This window comes from Gymnoscopelus braueri, assembly GCF_963280865.1.
Source record: "Gymnoscopelus braueri genome assembly, chromosome: 10".
Taxonomy (NCBI): Eukaryota; Metazoa; Chordata; class Actinopteri; order Myctophiformes; family Myctophidae; genus Gymnoscopelus; species Gymnoscopelus braueri.
The window spans coordinates 33093819-33114910 of NC_137611.1; the positions used below are offsets into that span (position 1 = coordinate 33093819).

At 40.7% G+C, this 21092-nt stretch overlaps 1 protein-coding gene across 1 annotated transcript; it reads left to right on the forward strand.

Annotated features, from left to right (window-relative positions):
• The first annotated feature begins 8274 nt into the window (after positions 1-8274).
• On the forward strand, positions 8275-20323 carry pif1 (PIF1 5'-to-3' DNA helicase homolog). The gene is made up of 13 exons (XM_080440297.1): positions 8275-8337; positions 9291-9874; positions 10566-10692; positions 11165-11290; positions 11594-11747; positions 12182-12296; positions 13295-13401; positions 13777-13916; positions 15352-15458; positions 16776-16863; positions 17126-17271; positions 19407-19598; positions 20051-20323. Exons 2-13 carry the CDS (start codon positions 9305-9307, stop codon positions 20096-20098), a joined length of 1920 nt encoding a protein of 639 aa, XP_080296423.1. The 5' UTR covers positions 8275-8337; positions 9291-9304; the 3' UTR covers positions 20099-20323.
• The last annotated feature ends 769 nt before the right edge of the window (positions 20324-21092 follow it).

Below are 21092 nucleotides of genomic sequence, written 5' to 3' on the forward strand. Positions count from 1 at the left end.
AGAAAGAAAGAAAGAAAGAAAGAAAGAAAGAAAGAAAGAAAGAAAGAAAGAAATCCAACACACAAATGAGCACACAAATGACAAATATATCATTTATAATGTACGTAGAAGTTGATTAAACATAAAACTATTCCAGCCTCCATTTTCTGTGTTCCTGCAGTCAGGCATGGAGAACAAACAAATGAGCACACAAATATCAAATATATCATTTATACGTAGAAGTTGATTAAACATAAAACTATTCCAGCCTCCAGTATATAACTATTCCAGTGTTCCTGCAGTCAGACATGGAGAACAAAAATTATCATGTTGGACAAATAGCATAAAATGGATGGGCTGTACATTGTGCTGTGATGCCTAATGGAATAATGGAGGTTATTTTGAGAATTTTGAGATAAACATGAGGATGATTATTTGATTATATCTAAGATAAGATCATTGTAATTATTATATTCTGTAATAATACTATAATGACATAGTGCATATACCCTACATACACATAACATACAGTAAATAGACAGACTGCCAACAAATGTACCCGTAGTCAACATAAGTGTATTAAGATCAACATAGAATTATAACATGTGTGTACAGTTAAAATAAACTAGAATGCAGTGTTACAGGGATTAGGCTCTGGCTATAGCTTGCCAAATAATGTAGGACTTTGATGGACAGGGGGACAAAGGAGTACCTATAGTAGTTTAGCTTCTTGCACAGAGGGAATCTGAAGCGAAGGTTGAAGGACATGGATGGGGTCTGAAATAATCGAATGATGGTGTATTGCAGCATTCTAAAAGGTGGGATGGTGTCAACACTTTGCCATTCCTTTGTCTGTTTATTGATTGGAAAAATCTTATCCCATGTGAGAACCAAGTAACGTCAAAACCATCGTAAACATTCACCACAATGGAAATACACTCTAAGTCTAAACCTTGCCATTGAACAAATTGACCCACTCTGATTAGTTCAGCCACAAAGCAATTGCATAACTTATACTGTCTGTCTGTATTTGTACATGTACTATATGTGCTGCATGTCGCTCTGTCTGCACTGTGTCATCATCAATTCACAATACATGCAAATGTCTAACTCAAAATCTGACATGCAATTTGGTGGTTGAGGGTACTCTAGTCAATTATTGATTAGCACATTCTTGTGCATTATATAACCTCTACCTCTATTCATGATGGTAGACTACTATTCATGGTATAAGGGTGAGACTGATTGTATTTGAGAACATGACTCAAGCCATTTCACTTTCCTGCATTGAAACTTTCAAGGTTTGCCATTTTGCAGCTCAAACATTAAAACATTTTGTTCGAATTGCCTTAAAAACCCATTAGCAAGAAACCTATTACGAAGGGCATTATGTATGAAAGCTTTCTGATCGTACATCATTCACATTAGAGGTAAATTGTTGCATTAATGCTCTAAAGCTGCTCTTCTTGTTCTCATTTCTTGTTTATGTATAATAAACAGGACTGTCCTTGAACAGAAAAGCGTTAGGGGTTAAAGCGAGCCAGTTCATCAGGTGCTTGCACTTTACCAACATATTTCCTGATTTATACTTGATTGTGCACTGAAAATATCTGATCTACAAGCTCATGTGTCGCATTGCTATGCATTGAGAGCTGCTATTCTTGGTGCATGACACCAATGAGCAACTAAGTATAAATCAGGCTTAAAGGTGAAACTATGCACTTGACTATCTGTTGACATGTAAATGTACCATCATCACAGGTCATTCGACTCTAGTCTCTCACATAGGGGTAGTATGTCAGCCGTCATAGCCCTAGGCCTATAAGCATCTTACCTTCTCCTCTACTTAAACAGTGGAAGATTTCCTGGATTCCATAGCAGCAATGTTTTATATCAATGAATCTTTTAATGGGTGGAACATTTAACTTCTTGATTTAATGCAGCCACCCTTAAGGGTGCTGGCAGGGGTGCTTAAAGTTACCATAAATCATTCTTATTATTGGGGATCCAGTGAGATGTGTTTTCATGGGGCTCAGAATTCTAAGGCCCTCTTCTTCAAGATATTTTTTTTTTGGAAAGGCATCTGATTAACATTGCACCCACATGAAAGGTCACTGAAGCAACATATTCAGGGATAGAATGTATAATCTGGTCATTAGATAGATACCTTTATTTATACGGCGGGGGAAATTGATTGGTCCAGCTCCAGTACAGAACAATTTCATATTTCTTAACAACTCAAGGGCCAAGAGGACTTTTAGAAATGAGAGAAATTACTTTGGTTGACTAATAGTGAAATACTATCATACAGTACACCTTTACACACAGTATCTTAGTTGAAGTTAATGAAACAAATATTTATATAGCTTATATATTGATTAGGTTGCAGTGAAGGAATAATAGACTAACAATATTTTGCCTAAATGTGTTATAATTCTGCCTTGTAACTAATTGGAAAATACATCTTCTATGTTTTCACAGTATCGTGGCAAGGGGTCGATGATTTTAGTTTTTGTCCATAAGTTCTTAGCAAGTAGACTTTGCATGCTATATAAATGTGTACTTTATGTTCCAAACCCACAACTTCCACATTCTCTCCCTCTCTCTCTCTCTCTCTCACTCTCTGAGTTCCGCATTCTCTCGCCAACCTATACAGTACATGTGACAGGAGCAAGGGAATTAGAGGTCTAATGAGCTAATAACTCAGGTAACCAGCTTGGCATTATCACATTCACATGTGGTTGTCAGGCCGAGTAGTTTGTCTCTGCAGGTTGTTGTGTTACAGAAATACATTTAAACAAAGGCCTAGTAGTCATTGATTATATGCTTTTTACTTTACAGCTAGCAAAACACATTGCCTTAAATTACCAATGGTATGTGTCAGCTTGATTCCCACATGACCTTTTCATTCATTCCTTCTCATTACCTGTTCTTTAAGGCATTCCTAAGACACCTTACTCTCTGTGTGCGTGCATCCGTGCGTGCATGTGAGTGTGTGTGTGCATCCGTGCGTGCATGTGAGTGCATGTGCGTGCGTGCGTGCGTGCGTGCGTGCGTGCGTGCGTGCGTGCGTGCGTGCGTCCGTGCGTGCGTGCGTGCGTGTATCAATAATGATACCCGAGCAGCCAAAGCTTCCAGTCTCCTGTCCAGCGCACAGGTTGCAGGTAAATGAATAACCCATTCACTCTGTGTTCACACTAGGGCTGGGCAATATATCGATATTAAATCCATATTGTGATGTGATATCTATGTGATATTGTAAAAAGTGTTTCCTTTTCCTGGTTTTAATCACATAAGACCTATTTTATACTTTCAAACCTTTTAAAAAATAGCGAAAATAGCCATTCTACAAGTTTACAACCTGTCACATTGCAACGCGTTTAAATTTTTTTTCCCTTCACATTATCATCACCATACAATATTATTGTCACAATATAGCTATAGTATTTTGTCAAAAATATCGTGCCATTTGATGACACTTAGTTTGAACAGGATCCAAAGAAAGTGCTGCATAGAGAAGCACTGCATTGCATTAACATATTCTGTAGGCCTACATGATGAATGACCTGTGTGTGTGTGTGTGTGTGTGTGGTGGTGCGCACAGCAGCACACTACAGGGGGACAGGCTGTCTGTCTCCATTAAATATGTCAGGATGAAAGTGAGTCATCAGCTATATGACTCATATACTGTATAGTTTTGGGAATAGCCCACCTTGATGCCTGCTGTATCCAGTAATTTCGGTGATGGGAAGCAAAAAAGGGAGAGGGGGAGTGGGAGAGAGAAATATGTGAATCTGTATTGTACCCATGCTTCCAATGTTATAGTTTGTTTACAACTCTCCTGATCTGTTTCCTCCAGGTGACACCAGACACTAAGCCCTACCATCAGACACCTTCTGGACCTGACCTGAGCCAGCCGTCATCACTGATGACTTGATGATATTGTGCATATATGTTTTTCCAAAACACAAGCCTTTGTTATAATATTAATATTATGGAGTTGGAGTAACTGAGGGTCGGGTGTTCCTCCACCCCCCCCCCCCCCCTTCACATCCATTAGTTTCCCTCTCTTGCTTCCTGTCTCCCTCTCTCTCTTGCTCTCTCTCCCACTCCTTTCAGGTTCCCAACCACTATCAGTGATGACCTCCACCCCTAAGACTCCAGGGTCAGCAGCAACGCCTCCTGCTCGGAACCATAAAATATGTCAATATGACAAATATCACCCGGATTCTGCCAGTCGTGTTCGTATAGAGATGCTCGACAAAGCCGGTTTTGAACCCCCAAACTCCACAGTGCAGCTTGAGCACAGGTGGTAACACTTCCTTATAAAGTGGCGTACATACTAGACAGAGATAGGGATTGACGTACGTCGGGGGTGAGGAACTGGTACGTTCTTTACGTCAGTAGTAGTAGTTTGACACGTTTCTTATGTGTAATTAGGGCCAAGAGGCTATTCATCCTCCAAAGGGAAGCAGTGAACGTACGTCAGGTACGTCAGGTTGAGCTCAGAGCTCAACCTGACGGATGACATAATCGACGGACAAACCCCCCATCCCCCCTCCCCTTTTTGGTCTCCCCCTCCGTTCCTTATGCTTACTTAAGGGTCTTACGTCGAGTATGAATAGGCCTTAATTTGCGTAATTGACGCTTAATTAATGATTAACTCATACATGAATTCATCATTAATTCTTGTTAATTAATGGTGAAGTCACTATGACTTAGCCAAAGTTAATATACTCATTGGTTAAGGGCCAGTTGCACCACCTCACAGTAAGTTCAAACTTTGCCTAGTTATAGCTTAAACGGCTTTTAAAAAGCCATTTAACACATTTAGCCGGGAAAGTATCTGTGTCATTTTTAGATTTCTTTGGCTATTCAAAAATAGCAGATATACAAGCTTATAGCGCTGCACCGAGTGCTATGAGCTTGTAGATCTGCTATTTTTCGTTTATTATGTGAAAGTTTGTGCAAATCTTTAAATATATATATATATTTTTTAAATATATATTCAAAGATTTGCACTCACTCTCACGATTTAAAAAAAAATAGCAGATCTACAAGCTCATAGCGCGGCACTCGGTGCCACGCTAGAGCTTGTAGATCTGCTATTTTTGAATAGCCCAAAGAAATCTTAAAATGGCACAGATACTTTCCCGGATTGAATGTTTTTAAGCTATAACTAGGCTAAGTTTGAACTTAGTGTGAGGTGGTGCAACTGGCCCCAGGTCAACACAAATACAGTTTCTTATAGGCCAATCTGGGAACCCATTACCAATGGGTTCCCAGATTGGCCTATAAGAAACTGTATTTGTGTTGGGCCATTGGGTAACCTCGCGTCACCAGTCTTTCTTACCCATTGGGTAAAAAAAAAAGTTGTTTTTTCGCCTCTGGGGGCACCATCTCCTTTTTTTGCATAGAAACATGGCTCCTCCCTTTTCTTAGTCCACTTCCTTCTGGGTGCTTCAGAGGCTTTGTTGTTTATTCCTAGTAGGCATTTCCAAAACACAACAACACTACATGTTTAGGACAGCGGTGGTAATTGAAAGATTGCTCAACTGCATAATAGCAATAGCTATTTGTCTTTCTTTGGGGCGTGAACTGGCGCACTGAAGTGAAAAATGTGAATATTCTGTCCAGCTTCCAAATGGAAATCGTAAAACATTTTCCCACTGCATACATCGGGACTGTACCTATGTTCCCCAGGTTCTATGTTCCCCTCCCCCCCAAAAAAAGGTTCTATGTTCCCCAGGTTGTATGTTCCCCGCTCAACCAACAAAGGGTTCTATGTTCCCCACTCATCCAAAAAAAGGTTCTATGTTCCCCACTCAACCAAAAAAGGTTCTAAAAAAGGTTCTATGTTCCCCACTCAACCAAAAAAAGGTTCTATGTTCCCCGCTCACCCAAAAAGGCAGGAAATGGTGAGACATTTAAAAAGGTTTAAATACATGTATTTATACCCATTAGTTATTTGTAATTTTTCAGTTTTTAAAGTGTCAAAATATCATGTTTTGAAAACTTCTTTGACATGACTCAAAATCTATTTAGGGGTGTCACGATACATTAATTTCACGGTACATATGATACGATACACGATATTGGGCTCACGATATCGATACGATATTATTATCATTTTTACTATCATCAACATTGGCCATCATCTTCAGTGCTTAATTTATAAAGCATATAAAAAAAGTTACAAAGTTTTTTACACACAAAAAATAACTAGAAAAAGTGCTCCTCTGTGGCGGTATAATAGGCCAATGTGAAAAGGGTGCCATTTCTTCCTAGGCCTTTCACGGCAATCGGACACTGCATTTATGATTTGTGGCATTTTGTTCCAAAAATGTGTTTTGCTAAATTAGACCTGCTGGTGGCGCTATAACAGGCCAATGTGAAATGGGTGGCATTTCTTCCTCGGCCTAGTGGGAATGTGCGTGTGAAATTTCACGGAAATTGCAAGCTGCGTTCATGATTCGAGGCATTTTGTTCAAAACGGACCAATCCTGCAAACTTTGGAAGCCAACCTTAGCCAATCAGGATGGAATATGGGAAATCGGACAGATCCGGGTTGATCACATGACTATAGAGATACTGTGTAACGATTTGCATGACGTTTGGATAAAATCTGTAGGAGTAATGTCAAAAAATGGGTTTTGCACAAATCGGCCTCCTGGTGGCGCTATAACAGGCCCATGTGAAAAATTTGGGGCAGAGGTTCTGAATTGGTATCGAGGGAGTGTGTTTGCACAGTTTCGCAGCGAGCGGGCCAATGGTGCCGGAGATTAGCTGGTAACACACGGACAGGACACACACGGACGGACGGACGGACGGACAGGGGGTAAAACATACTCTCTCGCCATGCCTTTCGGCCTGGTGGAGACAATTATGCAAGCTTAAAGGACAACCCATTTTCAACATATCTTCATATAATTGGTCCTCACCAATGCTTATTATCATATGGTACAATTTTTGTCTACTCAGTCTGTTTCAGAGGAGGGCTGTGGACAGTTCAGAAAACCACCTACCAGTAACATCATCAATAGGGAATCCATGCTAATAGAAACTGCAGGCTTTCTATTCATGGAAAGTTAGCATGCTATAATGAAAGGCATTGTTCTCACGTGAATAAAAAAATATATATATGTTTAAACAAAATCTTGTTAAAAAAAAAAAAAATTACGATGATGTCACTGGTAGGTGGTTTTCTGAAGTATCCACAGCCGTCCTCTATATCACCAAGATGGCCGCCAGGGGAAGGGGCGTGCAAGTTTCTGATAGTAATTTCTCCCCATTATGTTCAGTTGTGTGTGTTCAGAGATGTTATTAATAATTGGAAATTAAAAATGTATTTTTCCTGCATTTTTGGGTGAGCGGGGAACATAGAACCTTTTTTTAGGTAAAAGGGGAACATAGAACCCAGGGAACATAGAACCTTTTTTGGTAAGTGGGGAACATAGAACCTTTTTTGTGGGGAACATAGAACCTGGGGAACATAGGTACGGTCCCGCATACATCGCTCGCTACTCCGTTTACTGTTATTGTTAGAAGCCGCGTCCTACCTTGATCATCCTAGGAAAACATAACACAATCATCAATGCACTCCGTATGTTTATCGCCTCATCTCAAAACAGAAGCAAAGATCAGAAAGCAAAGCAAGCCAAGCAAGCCATTAGTGTTGCCATATTTTACGAGAGAAATATGCATCCAGGTCTAGGAAAACAAGCCCAAAAGAAGCAATTTAAGGCCACATGAGCACTTTAAACCTACATGCATGGCTATCTTAAAATAGGTGATCTACAAGCTCACAATGCGTCGCGACCATAGAGGTATAAGGTCGCGACGCGTTTGAGCTTGTTGATCACCTAGAGCTATTTTCAGAAACTTGCAATAAAATGTGGAATATTTGGATTTTTTTTTTTTTACATTCTAACAACACAAATTCTCCCTGGGCACAAAACATTTTCATGAAAATATTTGAATACCCCTGGTTTAAATAATAATAGTAGTCAAGTACACTTTAGAAACAAGCCCCAAAAAACGCAACCCGCAACAACCAATTTTTACAAGCAACTTTACAGAAAAAGAAGCCCAGAGTCGCTTATAATAAGCCAACATGGCAACGCTGCAAGCCATGTGTTTTGGTGACGTCACACTCCACGGCCTTAGCGATTGGTCACTTGGGATATATGGGAGTAGTCTCTTATCTTATTGGCCAATAATATTAAATATCTGCAATTGTGAGACAGCCATTGGTTTACTCTGCATCCGCAACCATTTGAAATCAGCAGCACTTTCAGCAGCTGTGGGATCCTCGGCCACAGCACAGGACAACAAATAACTTTAAAGCCGCATCAAAAGGTAAGGATCGAACGTTACCCGACCTTTACTTTTTATACAACAGTCAGGGTCCATTTAAAACCTTATGCTGTCCTAGAGGTCGTGGTTGTAGGTCTTTTGTCTTATATTCATTGAGTTCAGTTCGGATGTTTTCTTCCTCGTACACAACCACCATTGTTAGTTTAGTTTTCATTGGTGCCGGGAATGATTTCAAAGTTGATTTGAATCGTTATATTTAACAGTGGTGGAAAAATATTTGATAAAAGTATCAACACTGTTACAAGTAAAAGTCTGAAAATCTAAATATTTACTTATGTAAAATTACAGAAGTATTGGTATCAAAATGTACTGAAAGTGCCAAAAGTAGAAAGTACTCATTATGCAGAATGTCCCATTTCACAAGTTTTCAATTGTATAAATGTATAAAAATAAAGATCATTAAATATATAAATATAAGAAAAGCAGATCTACAAGCTCACAATGCGTCGCATCTTCAAATGGCTGAAATGTATATAGGGCTGATTCAAGTGGTTAATATATGTTCTGTAATAATCAAAATAAACAAAGTAACTAAAGTTAGCTGAGTGGTTAGTGAGCCCGCCTAGGGAACCAGCTGGCCCTGGTTGCCCCAGGTTCGATTCCAGGCTATCCCAGCATATGTGCCGATGATATGAAATTTGTCCCTGAGCAAGACTCTTAACCCCAATTGCTCACAGGTTCTCATTGGAAACAAGACCGCAAGGACTTTCATGAACGACCTGTTAAAAGGAATTATAGTTGTCAAATGATTGTAGTGGAGTAAAAGTACAATATTTGCCTCTGAGGTGTAGTGGAGTAAAAGTACAGAAAATTGGAAATACTCCAGTAAGGTAAAAATAGCTCAAAATTGTACTTAAGTACAGTACTTGAGTAAATGTACTTAGTTACTTTACACCACTGGTATTTAACTCTTGATTTCAAACTGTGTTGTTTAGCACACTGGATTGCAATGTTACACGGGGACGACGATGCGAGCCTGCAGTGCTGTGTGGCGGTGGAGCGCCTGAACGCCTCTGGACAGGCCATCAAACGCCAGCTCATCCGAAAGGCCTCGGTGCTTCTGGGACGCAACGAGTTCCAGGAGCTGATTCTTCGCATCCACGACGCGAAAGGACCGCAACAAAGTCTCGCACTGAAAGAGTTTAAACTTTTCACCAAGTTCGCCAAAGACGGGAAATGCACCATCAAACTGCTCCCTGAAAACATCCAGGTCCTCGTGTCGGACTGTCCCCCTGACCGGCTGAACTTTTTCCTTAAAACCCTGACCATCAAACATCAGGCCTGGCAGACGGTCAAGCCCCTGACTGACCGAGACAAGCTTAAAGCCTCTCTCCCCCGTAGCTTTGAGACGATCAGCCCCTTGCAACAGAAGGATGTTCAAAAAGCCAATGAGCTGAGGAATAAAGTCAACGCTCCTCTGCCTTCCAGAGGGTTAGCAGACAGGAACAATAAGATGATGGGTGCAACTAGGGCAGGACAACAGGTTAAAAGGTCAAGGGCTGACTGTGATTTTAGTCCAGTGAGTTACTTACACACACACACACACACACTTCATGATAGCCCCATTACGAACCTCTCACTCTGCTATACAACTCCGAGATGAGGTTCCACAAGGACATCTACCGGAATCGGTGGAACTCCGGCAAAGGGTTTTTTGCCACATCGTATCCAAAAACTAATGGTATTCTACAGATATTTGAGGATGTTCTGGAACCCTAACTTTTTAGACCGGGGCGAAACAACCGTTTAAATGACTTATTTATTCAGCCTGTGGTCATGTTTCCCATTAAAACCGGAAAACAACCTTACGTCAGGTGCCAGTACTGCTCCCGGTTTGGCTACACTGGGAAAACATGGCCACAGGCTGACTAAATAAGCGATTTAAACGGTTGTCTAAAAAGTTAGGGTTCCGGAACATCCTCAAACAACTGTAGAATTTGGGGACTACCATTAGTTTTTGGATACGATGTGGCGAAAAAGGTAATCCACAGACCCTTTGCCAGTGTTCCACCGATTCCGGTAGACATCCTAGTGGAACCTAATCTCGGAGCTGTATAGCAGAGTGAGAGGTTCGTAATGGGGCTAACTTCATGACAGCACCTGAATATTCCCCATTTATTATAATATTTTTAATTATACAACATGACACATTCTTGTTAGTCTTGAATTCAGATATGGTGCATGATTGACTGTTTATCTCCTTAATTTAGGTGAAGTCTAATCCAAATAAGAAGCCCACACTGTCACTTCCAGCTGCACGTAAGCTGACCAAAGATCAGGCTGCTGTCCTAAGTGCTGTCCTGAGTGGCAAGAATGTCTTCTTCACAGGAAGTGCAGGTATATGCAAACTGTCACCACTGGAAGCTATACTGATGGGCAAAGTTCTCCAGCATGATATGTGACTGAACATGAAGAATTCAGTGTTCTGGACGATGGTGAAAATGTTATTATTTTCAAAGTATGTGGTAAATGGTGTGGTCTTGGCGGGGAGTGTGACAACAACGGTCTTAATTACCAAAAATATAAGTGGTGGTACAACAAGTCTCTAATTGAGGAAGCTTAGGAAAAACATTGAAAAAATGTCTTTATAATTATGTCTGTCTCTTTTGTAATTACAGATACATGCAACTCAATTAGCTAGCATATGATACAGTCAACTTGCAATAATTGACGAAAGCTCATGTCCCTTCTTGTACAGTGTATCTATAGTGATACAATCAGCAACAATAATTTATAGATGCACATTCACCAATTTCTCTGAAATTATCAACCAGAAGCACAAGGTCTAAACCGTTTGTTTTCTGCTTAGGCACAGGGAAGTCATTCCTGTTGAAAAGGATTGTGGGATCATTGCCTCCGAAGAGCACCTATGCCACGGCCAGCACAGGGGTGGCAGCCTGTCATATTGGTGGAACAACATTACACAACTTTGCTGGTCAGTCTTTGTCCTGCCAAAAGCCTTACAATACATGAGTGATTGCTTCTATGGTGCTTGATTTGTGCTGCCTTTTAGATATACTTCCATCTGATTGTAGTTGTGCGTTTCATGTTCTGTACCTCTGGAGCAGTAGAGTGAACTAGATCATAGTCACATGCATGAATAATGATCAGTCGGCCTCTAGAGCAGCAACAACAGTGTTTGTGTGTGAATGTATCTGCACGTGTGTGTGTGATGTTTACTATTGTTTATCCCTCCCATCATCCCCACCTCCTGCCCTTCTTTCCCTCGTGTGTCCAGGTATGGGCTCAGGGTCAGCGCCACTAGAACAGTGTATAGAGCTAGCTCAGAGACCTGGGGTACGGCAGCACTGGATCAGCTGTCGCCACCTCATCATTGATGAGGTCTCCATGGTAGAGGCCCAGTTCTTTGACAAGTTGGAGTCCGTAGCCAGGTGAGATGGGATCCTCATCGGGTGTTCTAGTGCATGATTCAAACAGCTGGGCTGACACACACACACGACACACCATGGACCTTATTTTTGTAAACCGCTTGACTGAAACCAAGATGAACAATTCTAATACTGAAGTTCAGCTTTTCAAGATTCAAAGAAGTTTCATTTGGAACTCACTCATACAAATGTGCAGTAAAATGTTGGTGTGACATGCTCGGCTAGCCTGGTAAACCCCCCCCCCTTCCGCAAATCTTATGCTGTCTCTGCTAACAATATATTATAATAGAAAACAAGCTAAAATAATCAAGTTAATAATTAATTAAATGGTTAAAAAAGGTTTTAAAAACCGACCCATCATAAGAAGTTACTACTGTCTCCATCTGGACCTAGTACTATATTGAGATTTTCTTTTTTGTCATTCCATCATGCTGTAGGTCCGTGAGGAGATCTACTGAGCCATTTGGAGGTATACAGTTGATAATGTGTGGGGACTTTCTTCAGCTACCTCCCGTCTCCAAGGGAAAGGAAAAGGCCAGCTTTTGTTTCCAGGTCAGCCTATCCTGGGATGGATCTAGCAGTAACAATGTTTTTACAGTAGTTCAAGTACCACAGGCAGTATCAATGAATCATAATGATTTGATATGTCTTATGTTTTCCCCACTAAACTTCATAAATTGGCATTCACATCTGATAAGCATACCTCCGTTTTATATTTTTGCTTTTACACACTGACATGACCATTTTAACCCCCACTCATTCCACACTCATGTACATCATTAGCCGCAAGCAACTCTTAGATCCTATTTTTAATATCTGAAATCTAGAGTTGCAATACCAACCCTTGACAGCCCATACATCCAAACAGTCCTATCTGATTGTATTAAACGATGTTAAACTCGCCAACATTGCAGCTGTACGGAAAGCTGGAATTATCTGCCACGTTTTTGTTTCATAAAAATCCACCATAGACATGTTATGAGCTACTTTCTGTCAATAAATTCTGTGCAAGAGATTATTTTTCTACGTGTTGGAGTTTGAAAGCGCTCGTTTTCAGTAATGCAACATCCTGTTGCCTCCTGCATTATGTGCAATTTTGAAACGGGTGGTACAGGACCGTTGAATGATTTCCAGTGAGCGCTTCCAAACTTTAACACACAGAATTTATTGTCAGAAAGTAGCTCATAACATGTTTATGAAACAAACTTTGCAGATAGAAAGAGAATAATTCAAGCTTTCTGTAGAGCTGCAATGTTGGTGAGTTTAACATTGTTTAATACAATCAGTTCTGGCTGTCAAGGGTTGGTATTGCAACGAGTCCAGATATTAAAAATAGGATCTAAGAGTTGTTTGCGGCTAGTACATCATGTGATGGAGAGAAACCATAAGTGTAAATGGCCAATGTCCCTTTCACCCTTCTGATTTACCACCTTCAAATCAACAAGAGAAACTAATCGATGGACTCTGTCACAAACACTCATTTTACCCCACATCAAATCCATCACACGTTATAAAAGACCATGGCATCTTCCTGTCTCTGAACCGTGCAGGCCAGGAGCTGGCGTAAGGTCGTCCAGGTGAACATGGAGCTGATGGAAGTGAAGCGGCAGACTGACCAGTCCTTCATCTCCCTCCTGCAGGCAGTGAGGGTGGGCAGGTATTCAACAGGACACACACACACTGAGAAGTAGTGGTTACTGTCCCTCACATTCACAGCTTTGGCCACATATTTGGATACATTTTTAGACATATTTTGTTTTTAGACATGCAGTATGTTTGCTAAAACATCATTGCACGGTTAATATGCAATTCATGAACGTCGGAATTTAAATCAATCCTAAATCAATCTTTTATCCAGAGACCTTTCAAATCAGTCTTTCAAATCAGTCTTCACTTTAAAATGCATTGAAACTCTACGATAACATGACTTTGACAAACTATATTTTTATTTGTCCTCCAGAGCTGTTTAAAGCATAAAAAGAAATGTATAATATAAATAATGTAAAATTCTTCCTCATTTGACCCAATTCAGAGTCACAGAGGAAGTTACTGCCAAGCTAATGGCCAGCGCCTACCATAAGATCGAGAGGGACGGTATCCTAGCAACCAGGCTGTGTACGCACAAAGATGACGTTGAGCTCACAAATGAGAACAAACTCCAACAGTTATCAGGTTTGAATTCTTCCCTTTTTGTTGTTATCACCCTTTGAGCCCTTTTCAGCAGGTGTAAGTGTGCTCCATGGCAACGTGTAAATGTGTAAATGTGCAATTTAGTTAAGTGGCGATGGGAGAAGTGGTAGCATCCTTAACACTGGTGTTCATATTAGACCCATTGTAGAAGACTTTTGCTGTATAGACCATTCACATGGCATCATTCTAACCCCCAAGATTGACATTAGAGGCAAAAAGGCTGTGTGAATATAGTCAATAGAGAAGGTGGTGTTTGTTTTTGGAAGTGCTCACCGTGCCCACCTAGAACTGTTGCCATTATGTCCCTTGTCTTTCCTTTTGTTCAGTCTCTACACCAAGCCAACATTGTGCTGCTGTTAAGCTCCTTTGGCCGAAAATCGGTTGTAGTAATAGTATGTTCGGTGTGTACATGACCGTCGGTGGTAGTGAGGCGTCTGTGTGGGTCGTTCGCCTGCCTCTAAAGTACAATCAGCGTAGCCCGTCTAACATTAGACAGACCTTTGCTCAATACTTCTGACTGGCAGCCTTCCAGTTATACTGCAGATTTCTGCAGACTACGGCTACATCCTGGCATGGAGTTATTTCTTCTCACGCAGGCTCACAACAGCGTCATCAGCTGATCATCTGAGTGGTGTGTTACTCACTGTGACATTACGTTTTTTAATCTTCGCTGCATGCTCAAATACATTTTTCTTGTGACTCACAAGTGATGTTCTTTTTCCTGCTGAGCTATCTCTATTAGCCTGGGTTTAGGCTCTTGACCTATGAGTTAGACCACACAAACATTATGAGGGGACATATCTCATTTTCAAAGGGCACACAAGATTATTTTGGGAGGCACACAGTAACCTGTGTTATGTCAATATGACAGTGAAGGGGGGGGTTTAAAGCAAAAACTATGGGCAAGTTCAAGGAGAGACACATTGTATGTGATATGGAAGAAGGGCCGGGACTCAAATCCAGTAGGAACTTTTGTGCAACTGAGATTGTGTCAAGACAGTTTACAAAGTGTGTACTTGTACTTCTTCTACTCATACAGTACTTGTACTTCATCACATGACCCTTTCACTCAACAAAAAGGGGCCCCTTCCAAAAAGGTCACGTGACAAAATATAAATGAAGACTAATTTATGGTGTCGTGCGCCGAAAATGGCAGACCTAAAAGCTCACAACGCACCGCAGAGCTTTGCTCAAAAGTTGCTGTGTAGCCCTACACTCACGCATATATATAATAGTGATTCCTCTTGACAGATGCCTCTAAATATACAGTAGCTGCTTCTCCACAGTCACAACTATCCTCATTGTTATGCTCCTTTTTGATAGATTATGACTAGAGGATGCCCAGCAAGATGTGGCTTCTGTTGAAGGTTTTGTAGACACTATATCACGCTACCGCTGTCTATTTCCTGTCCTTCAGGTTCGGTGCGTGTGTTTGAGGCAGCTGACAGCGACCCAGCCCTGGTGAAGACTATTGATGCTCAGAGTCCTGTCAGCAGACTGCTGCAACTCAAAGTGGGAGCTCAGGTGTGTGTGTGTGTGTGTGTGTGTGTGTGGAAAGTAACTCCACTGCCAATGCATTATATAGGTTGGTGTGACAATTAAGTACTGTAGGTGTCAAAAGAATATTCTAGTAGTGCAGTGGTTCCCAAACGGTGTACTGTGAGACAAGTCCAGGTGTGCCTTGGGATTTACTTAATCAGTACTTTGTGCACACTCATTTCCCAATAAAGAGGCAAATTCAGTATCCTAAGAAATACATTTGACCACTTTAAACCTTGCGTTCCTATTTTGGGCATGTCATTATTTTAAATGTAATTTTCAAAAATGGCAGATCTACAAGCTCGCACGTTATGAGCTTGTAGATCGGCTATCTTATTCATGGTAAATGCTGCATTTATATATAGCACCTTATCTAAAGCGTTTTACTGTGTGCATTACTTTCAGCCATCATGCACACATTCACAAACCATGCAAGGCACCAACCTGCTCATCAGGAGCAGTTAGGGGTTCAGTCAGTGTCTTGCTCAAGGAAGCTTCGACACTTACTCCGGGGGAGCCGGGCATCAAACCGGCAACCTTCTGACATACCCAAAATAGGAATGCCAGATCTTAGCCATTTTTGGAAAATTTGTTCAAGTATGAAATGGGGCGTAAGTCGTTAAACTTTTTATTTGGCATTAGTAAATAAAACTGTTTACAGAGTGATACCACATGCTGTATAGAGGCTATTTTGCACAGATGTGAAATTGAATATAGGTTGTGTGCCTTGATATTTTGACTTGCCCTTTTGTGTGCCTTGGGTACAAAATGTTTGAAAACAACTGGTCTAGTGTGTAGTAGTAGTCTGATGTGGCCAGCCCTCCAATCACACTCCAAATGGAGGTCTGGAGAAACTAATTGAAAAGGTGGATAGAATGAGCGAGCCGGTCACTTGCTGGGGCGTGGCTAAACTGTGATTGAGTGGTGACAGGACCAGAGTCCGTCTCCGTCTTTCTGACCGGGGTGCAAATCAAAATTAGATCTAACCATTATTTGTATCTGTCAGGTATGTGCACTGCACAAAATATAGAAACATTTTAAACGTATCAACAGCTTTTGTTGAGTAACATTACTTGTTGCAGTTGCCAATGTTTCTTTCACTGAGTAGTCGTTTAATGTGGACATTATTGATGTGCGCACCTGGGCAAGCTCCTGCCCATACTGTCAGCGGCCCTGCCCCTTCTATCCACTTTTCAATTTCAACATTCCCCAGGCTTTCTTTCTGAGAAAGCAAGCCCGGGATTTGAGGTTAAGTGTGGGGTGAATAAATTGTCATGTATCAGTTGTTCTTGTTCTCACAAGGTCATGCTTACCAAGAACCTGGATGTCCAAAGAGGTCTGGTCAATGGAGCACGGGGAGTGGTGGTGGACTTTGAGCCTGGCAGTAAAGGTCAATATTTACTTACACTTTCATACATAAAATATGATGGGCTGTAATGTGATGGTAATGCAAACAAGTGGTTTTTAAGACCAAGTTCCTGGGAACCCAGACTCTCCCAGAGTACCGTACTGCCTTTTTTTTAATAATCATTCTAGCAAGCTAATCAACCTCTTAGGACACTAGATGATGTGTTGTGTCGGCCGCTCTACCTCCTGAGCCACTGTAATTGTATTTTGTACATGACAACACATTCTCCTTTGTCCTCACCCAGGTCTCCCACGGGTCCGATTTATGTGCGGTGTCACTGAGGTGTTGAAGCAAGAGCGCTGGATGTTTAAGGCCGGGGGTGGGCTCTATCTGAGCCGCCAGCAGCTGCCACTCAAACTGGCCTGGGCCATATCCATTCACAAGAGCCAGGTGAGCCCAGATGTTGTATCACCCATTAGAATTATTGACAGATCATGGGTATGAATCCAGCTAACGCATCTAATCTACTTTCTCTATGCCCATGCATCACTGTACCTAATAATCTGAGAAATACCTGAAACTTATCCTAATTTAAAGGAAAATTATGGTGCATAGTACTTTTGAGGTACATGCTGGGTTATTGGGTATGTTAAACATGGGGTGAACCTGTTTTATCCTCTTAGGTTTCCTATTTCAGGGATTCCAATGCATTAAGATATTTCAACGTATCAAATCACACACACAACTACACACACACACTGGCTGTACCTCATGGTGATTTATCCCTATAAAGCTATAAAACTGCTTGCTACCTTTTAACTCCGTCACTGTAGGCTACAGATGCACATCATAAATTTATGAAAGCTTAGAATCAACAAGGGAACGGAAGAGAACAATAAAATGGGATGGAGATGGCAAAGGTTTCTTTAAAGCTGCAATCCGGAGCTTAACTTGAATGAATAAAATGTTGATTGTATGTTAATACAATAATATAACTAGCTCATCTGCAGTGGTTGGAGGTGGTCTCCGTCATAGGTATAATACATTTAGAAACTTGGATGGCACATTGATTGCTGCTGTTCGTTGGAGCGACGCAATGCAAGAAATTTGGGTTTTCATATCGACACAATAACACATTATCTTATGTAGATAGTAATAGTTTTAAAATGGAAACAATTCAAACGACTCAGGAATATTTCTTGCAGTGGTCAGTGGAGTTGTGGCACATTTCCCGTACCAATATGGCAGTGATGTGCTATTGACTGGGACATTAGCAGATGTGTTATTTGAAAGATGAGGCATGTCTCAACTAGCCTGGTATGTCTCAACCCCCCTTTTCTTTCCTTTTTTTTTTTTTAAAGGACGTGGGCTATTTTTATTAGTCAAGGTTGACCATGATGGATGATCATTAGAAATTCCCACCCCACTGTGTAAATATAATATAAGAGATTTGAACTTGGGTTCACATCAAACACTAATTACTCTTTGCTGATATTCATCAAGCCCTGTGGAATACTGATGCAGGATCACTGTCTTGCACCCTTCAAAGGGTAATGGAGGCGGCTAAGGGGAAAGTGGTCGATGACCTTAGATCAGCAGTCCTACATGAGCAGTTTGATAAATGAAGGCTCTGGTAGTTCTAAATCAGCAGAGCCTGACCCATGCCGTGCCCTTGCTCTGCTGTCACACCAGCAACCTGTAAATCTGCGGTCGGTCTTATTAGAATTGGTTCCCAGATTGGTTTAGACTGAGAAATTGGGCCTTCTGGGTAATTGAGTTTATTGGTCAAGACTAAAATGTCACTCCGGTTTAATCTGCAGCACAGGAACAAAGGAAGAGGCAGACAATAGACATCTATTTGCATCATTTAAAAATGTGTCTTTTGAATGAATTTTATCTAAGGTGATGGTGAATACTAATCTTGATTTACTGTTCCTGTAATGGTTTGGCCAACAATACCACTCACCCATTGACTTTAGTGTGTTAAATCTGATGTAGCCAAGCTAGTGAACATTTTCTTCTTTGGATCAATGGAACAGTAAATTTCTACCAAATGCTTTGGTAGAAATGTACAGTCAAAAAAATTTATTACTCATGATTTTACACAGTTATGCTGTTTGTAACTGGCAAACACTAAGCAGATGAACAGGGAAATGTGTACTTAACTTGTCAATACCCTCTTGTACAATCTTGCCATCTTATGGCCGTTCACTGGTACTGCAAGTAACAATTACTAAATTAGAAGAACTTGATGTGGAGACAGCCTGTCAAAATATTGGTAATTAAAATATTTTAAATGGCGCTATGTTGAGTGTGCAGTATTTTTCTCTATCAGAACAGTTCATAGACCACACAGGCAGTGTAAAAACACAAAAACAAACAAATTCTCAATACATTATCACACCAGTGCTGTAAGCTGCATCAAGTTTTCTGGTATGGTAGATGTATTGTAATGAATATAAATATTCTGCATCAAGCTATATATAAAAAAAGTATCATCTCAAGAAGATGGCAGCACTTGTTGGAATTCATTGATGTGCTCCTGAGTTGTCGTCATATCCTGTAACTAATGTCTCTTTGTAAAGGGAATGACTCTGGACTGTGTGGAGATCTCTCTGGCCCGTGTGTTTGAGTGTGGCCAGGCATACGTGGCTTTGTCTCGGGCTAGGAGTCTGGAGGGCATGAGGGTCATGGACTTTGATCCAGGCGTGGTCCGGGCAAATCCAGACGTTCTCCTTTTCTACAAGAAACTCAGAAAGGAGCGGCTGCTCATGCAGGTGAGTGTACATCTTTAGACGGCACTCAATAAAACCTGAACCTCCTGTTTTGTGCCTTTTGGTTATGCCAGCTTAATATCCACTGACTGACGGCATGTTCAATTGCTCACCAATTTAACTTAAGCTTCTATGATGTTTACAACAAGTTGCAGTGATGTAAAATTTTGTTTGAAAAACGGCAGGTGTAATGTACAGTATTTTTTTTTTGGGGGGGGGGGTCTGCACACTAGTAGTATTAACATTTCACCTCAAATGCATGAATTGTTCTTTACTGTCCCATTGCATATCAATTCCTTGTTGAAAGGCAGCAGAATCCTGCAGTTAAGCATTGAAAACTGTAGTTTTCTTTTTTGGTATTTTGTCATTTGCTGCCTTATAAATAATTCAAACCATAATGATATTTGGTACTTTCATTTTTGTAAAAGACTATTTTTCTGAATCACTCTCTGTAGGCATCCATGGAAGATTTTGTTGGAATGAACAAAGAAAACTACCGGTGACTAAGTCGTTAGCACCCGGCGCCCAGAGGTGTTTTTTTCCCCATCCCTTCTGTAATGATTGTTTGTCTTTTTTTTCATTTCAAACTCCCTTGAGACGGTCTGGTCTCAAATCACTGTAATCAGTCTCTGTACTCAACAGTATGTACCTCATCACTGTTCTGACAGATATTCCTGGAACTGCACTGCCACAATGTGTAAACCAATGCAGTTCTCAGTATGTTTTTATACCTGTTTTATTTATTATCATGATCTTTTGGATTTTTTATTTTACACAAATAAAGTTTTAGTCAACTTGCATTGTGTGGTTATTTATCCAAGTAATCCAGTCCCATTCACCCCATCCCATCAGTGCTTTGTCAAATATCATTTCGGTGTATTATCACAGAACAAAAAGGAAATGAACTTGGAGCTTGTTCAAAGAGTCAACATTGTTAATATGCTATGCTACAATCTTATAATGGCTCTTGATGCCATGTTCCTAGAAAGATTCATTAACTCGTTTAAATTGCTTGAAATGAAACGGAGCCCAATAAGGATCCAAAAGCATGAGGCAATCTCAGACATGCATAAACCTTCTCTTTGTAGCACCTTGAATTTGCTGTTTGAAAGGATCTACACCATGAATTAAAAAAAATATATATATCATATTGTTTGTCCTTCAAACGTTTTTCAAAAGGTTTGAGCCTAAATCAAGCCTCATATACTCATTCCAACTAACTTCTCTCTGGCTTATAAAGCACTTTCACCTGCAATACCACATTGTCCTGTTTGGCACGGGGTGCTATTGAGCCAGTTCGTATGCATGTTATCTCCTGGTTCTGTGTGGTAAAAGTTTAGTTGAACTGAAAAAACGGGAGGGATTATACCGAACGTGACGTCACGTTTGGGTGAAAAAAGTGATGTCTGAGTTTGATTTATATAGGAACCACTCTTTTGATGTAGGTAACTTCCATTTCTTTAGACATGCTCTTACAAAATAGTCTAATTGTTATGG

What these genes read in the sequence shown, in the direction of transcription:
- pif1 (XM_080440297.1), top strand. Translation starts at nt 9,305, where the DNA reads ATGTTACACGGGGACGACGATGCGAGCCTGCAGTGCTGTGTGGCGGTG. An exon ending in CTTCTTCACAGGAAGTGCAG is followed by an intron (nt 10,693 to 11,164) that starts GTATATGCAAAC and finishes TTTTCTGCTTAG; the next exon opens with GCACAGGGAAGTCATTCCTG. An exon ending in AACATTACACAACTTTGCTG is followed by an intron (nt 11,291 to 11,593) that starts GTCAGTCTTTGT and finishes TCGTGTGTCCAG; the next exon opens with GTATGGGCTCAGGGTCAGCG.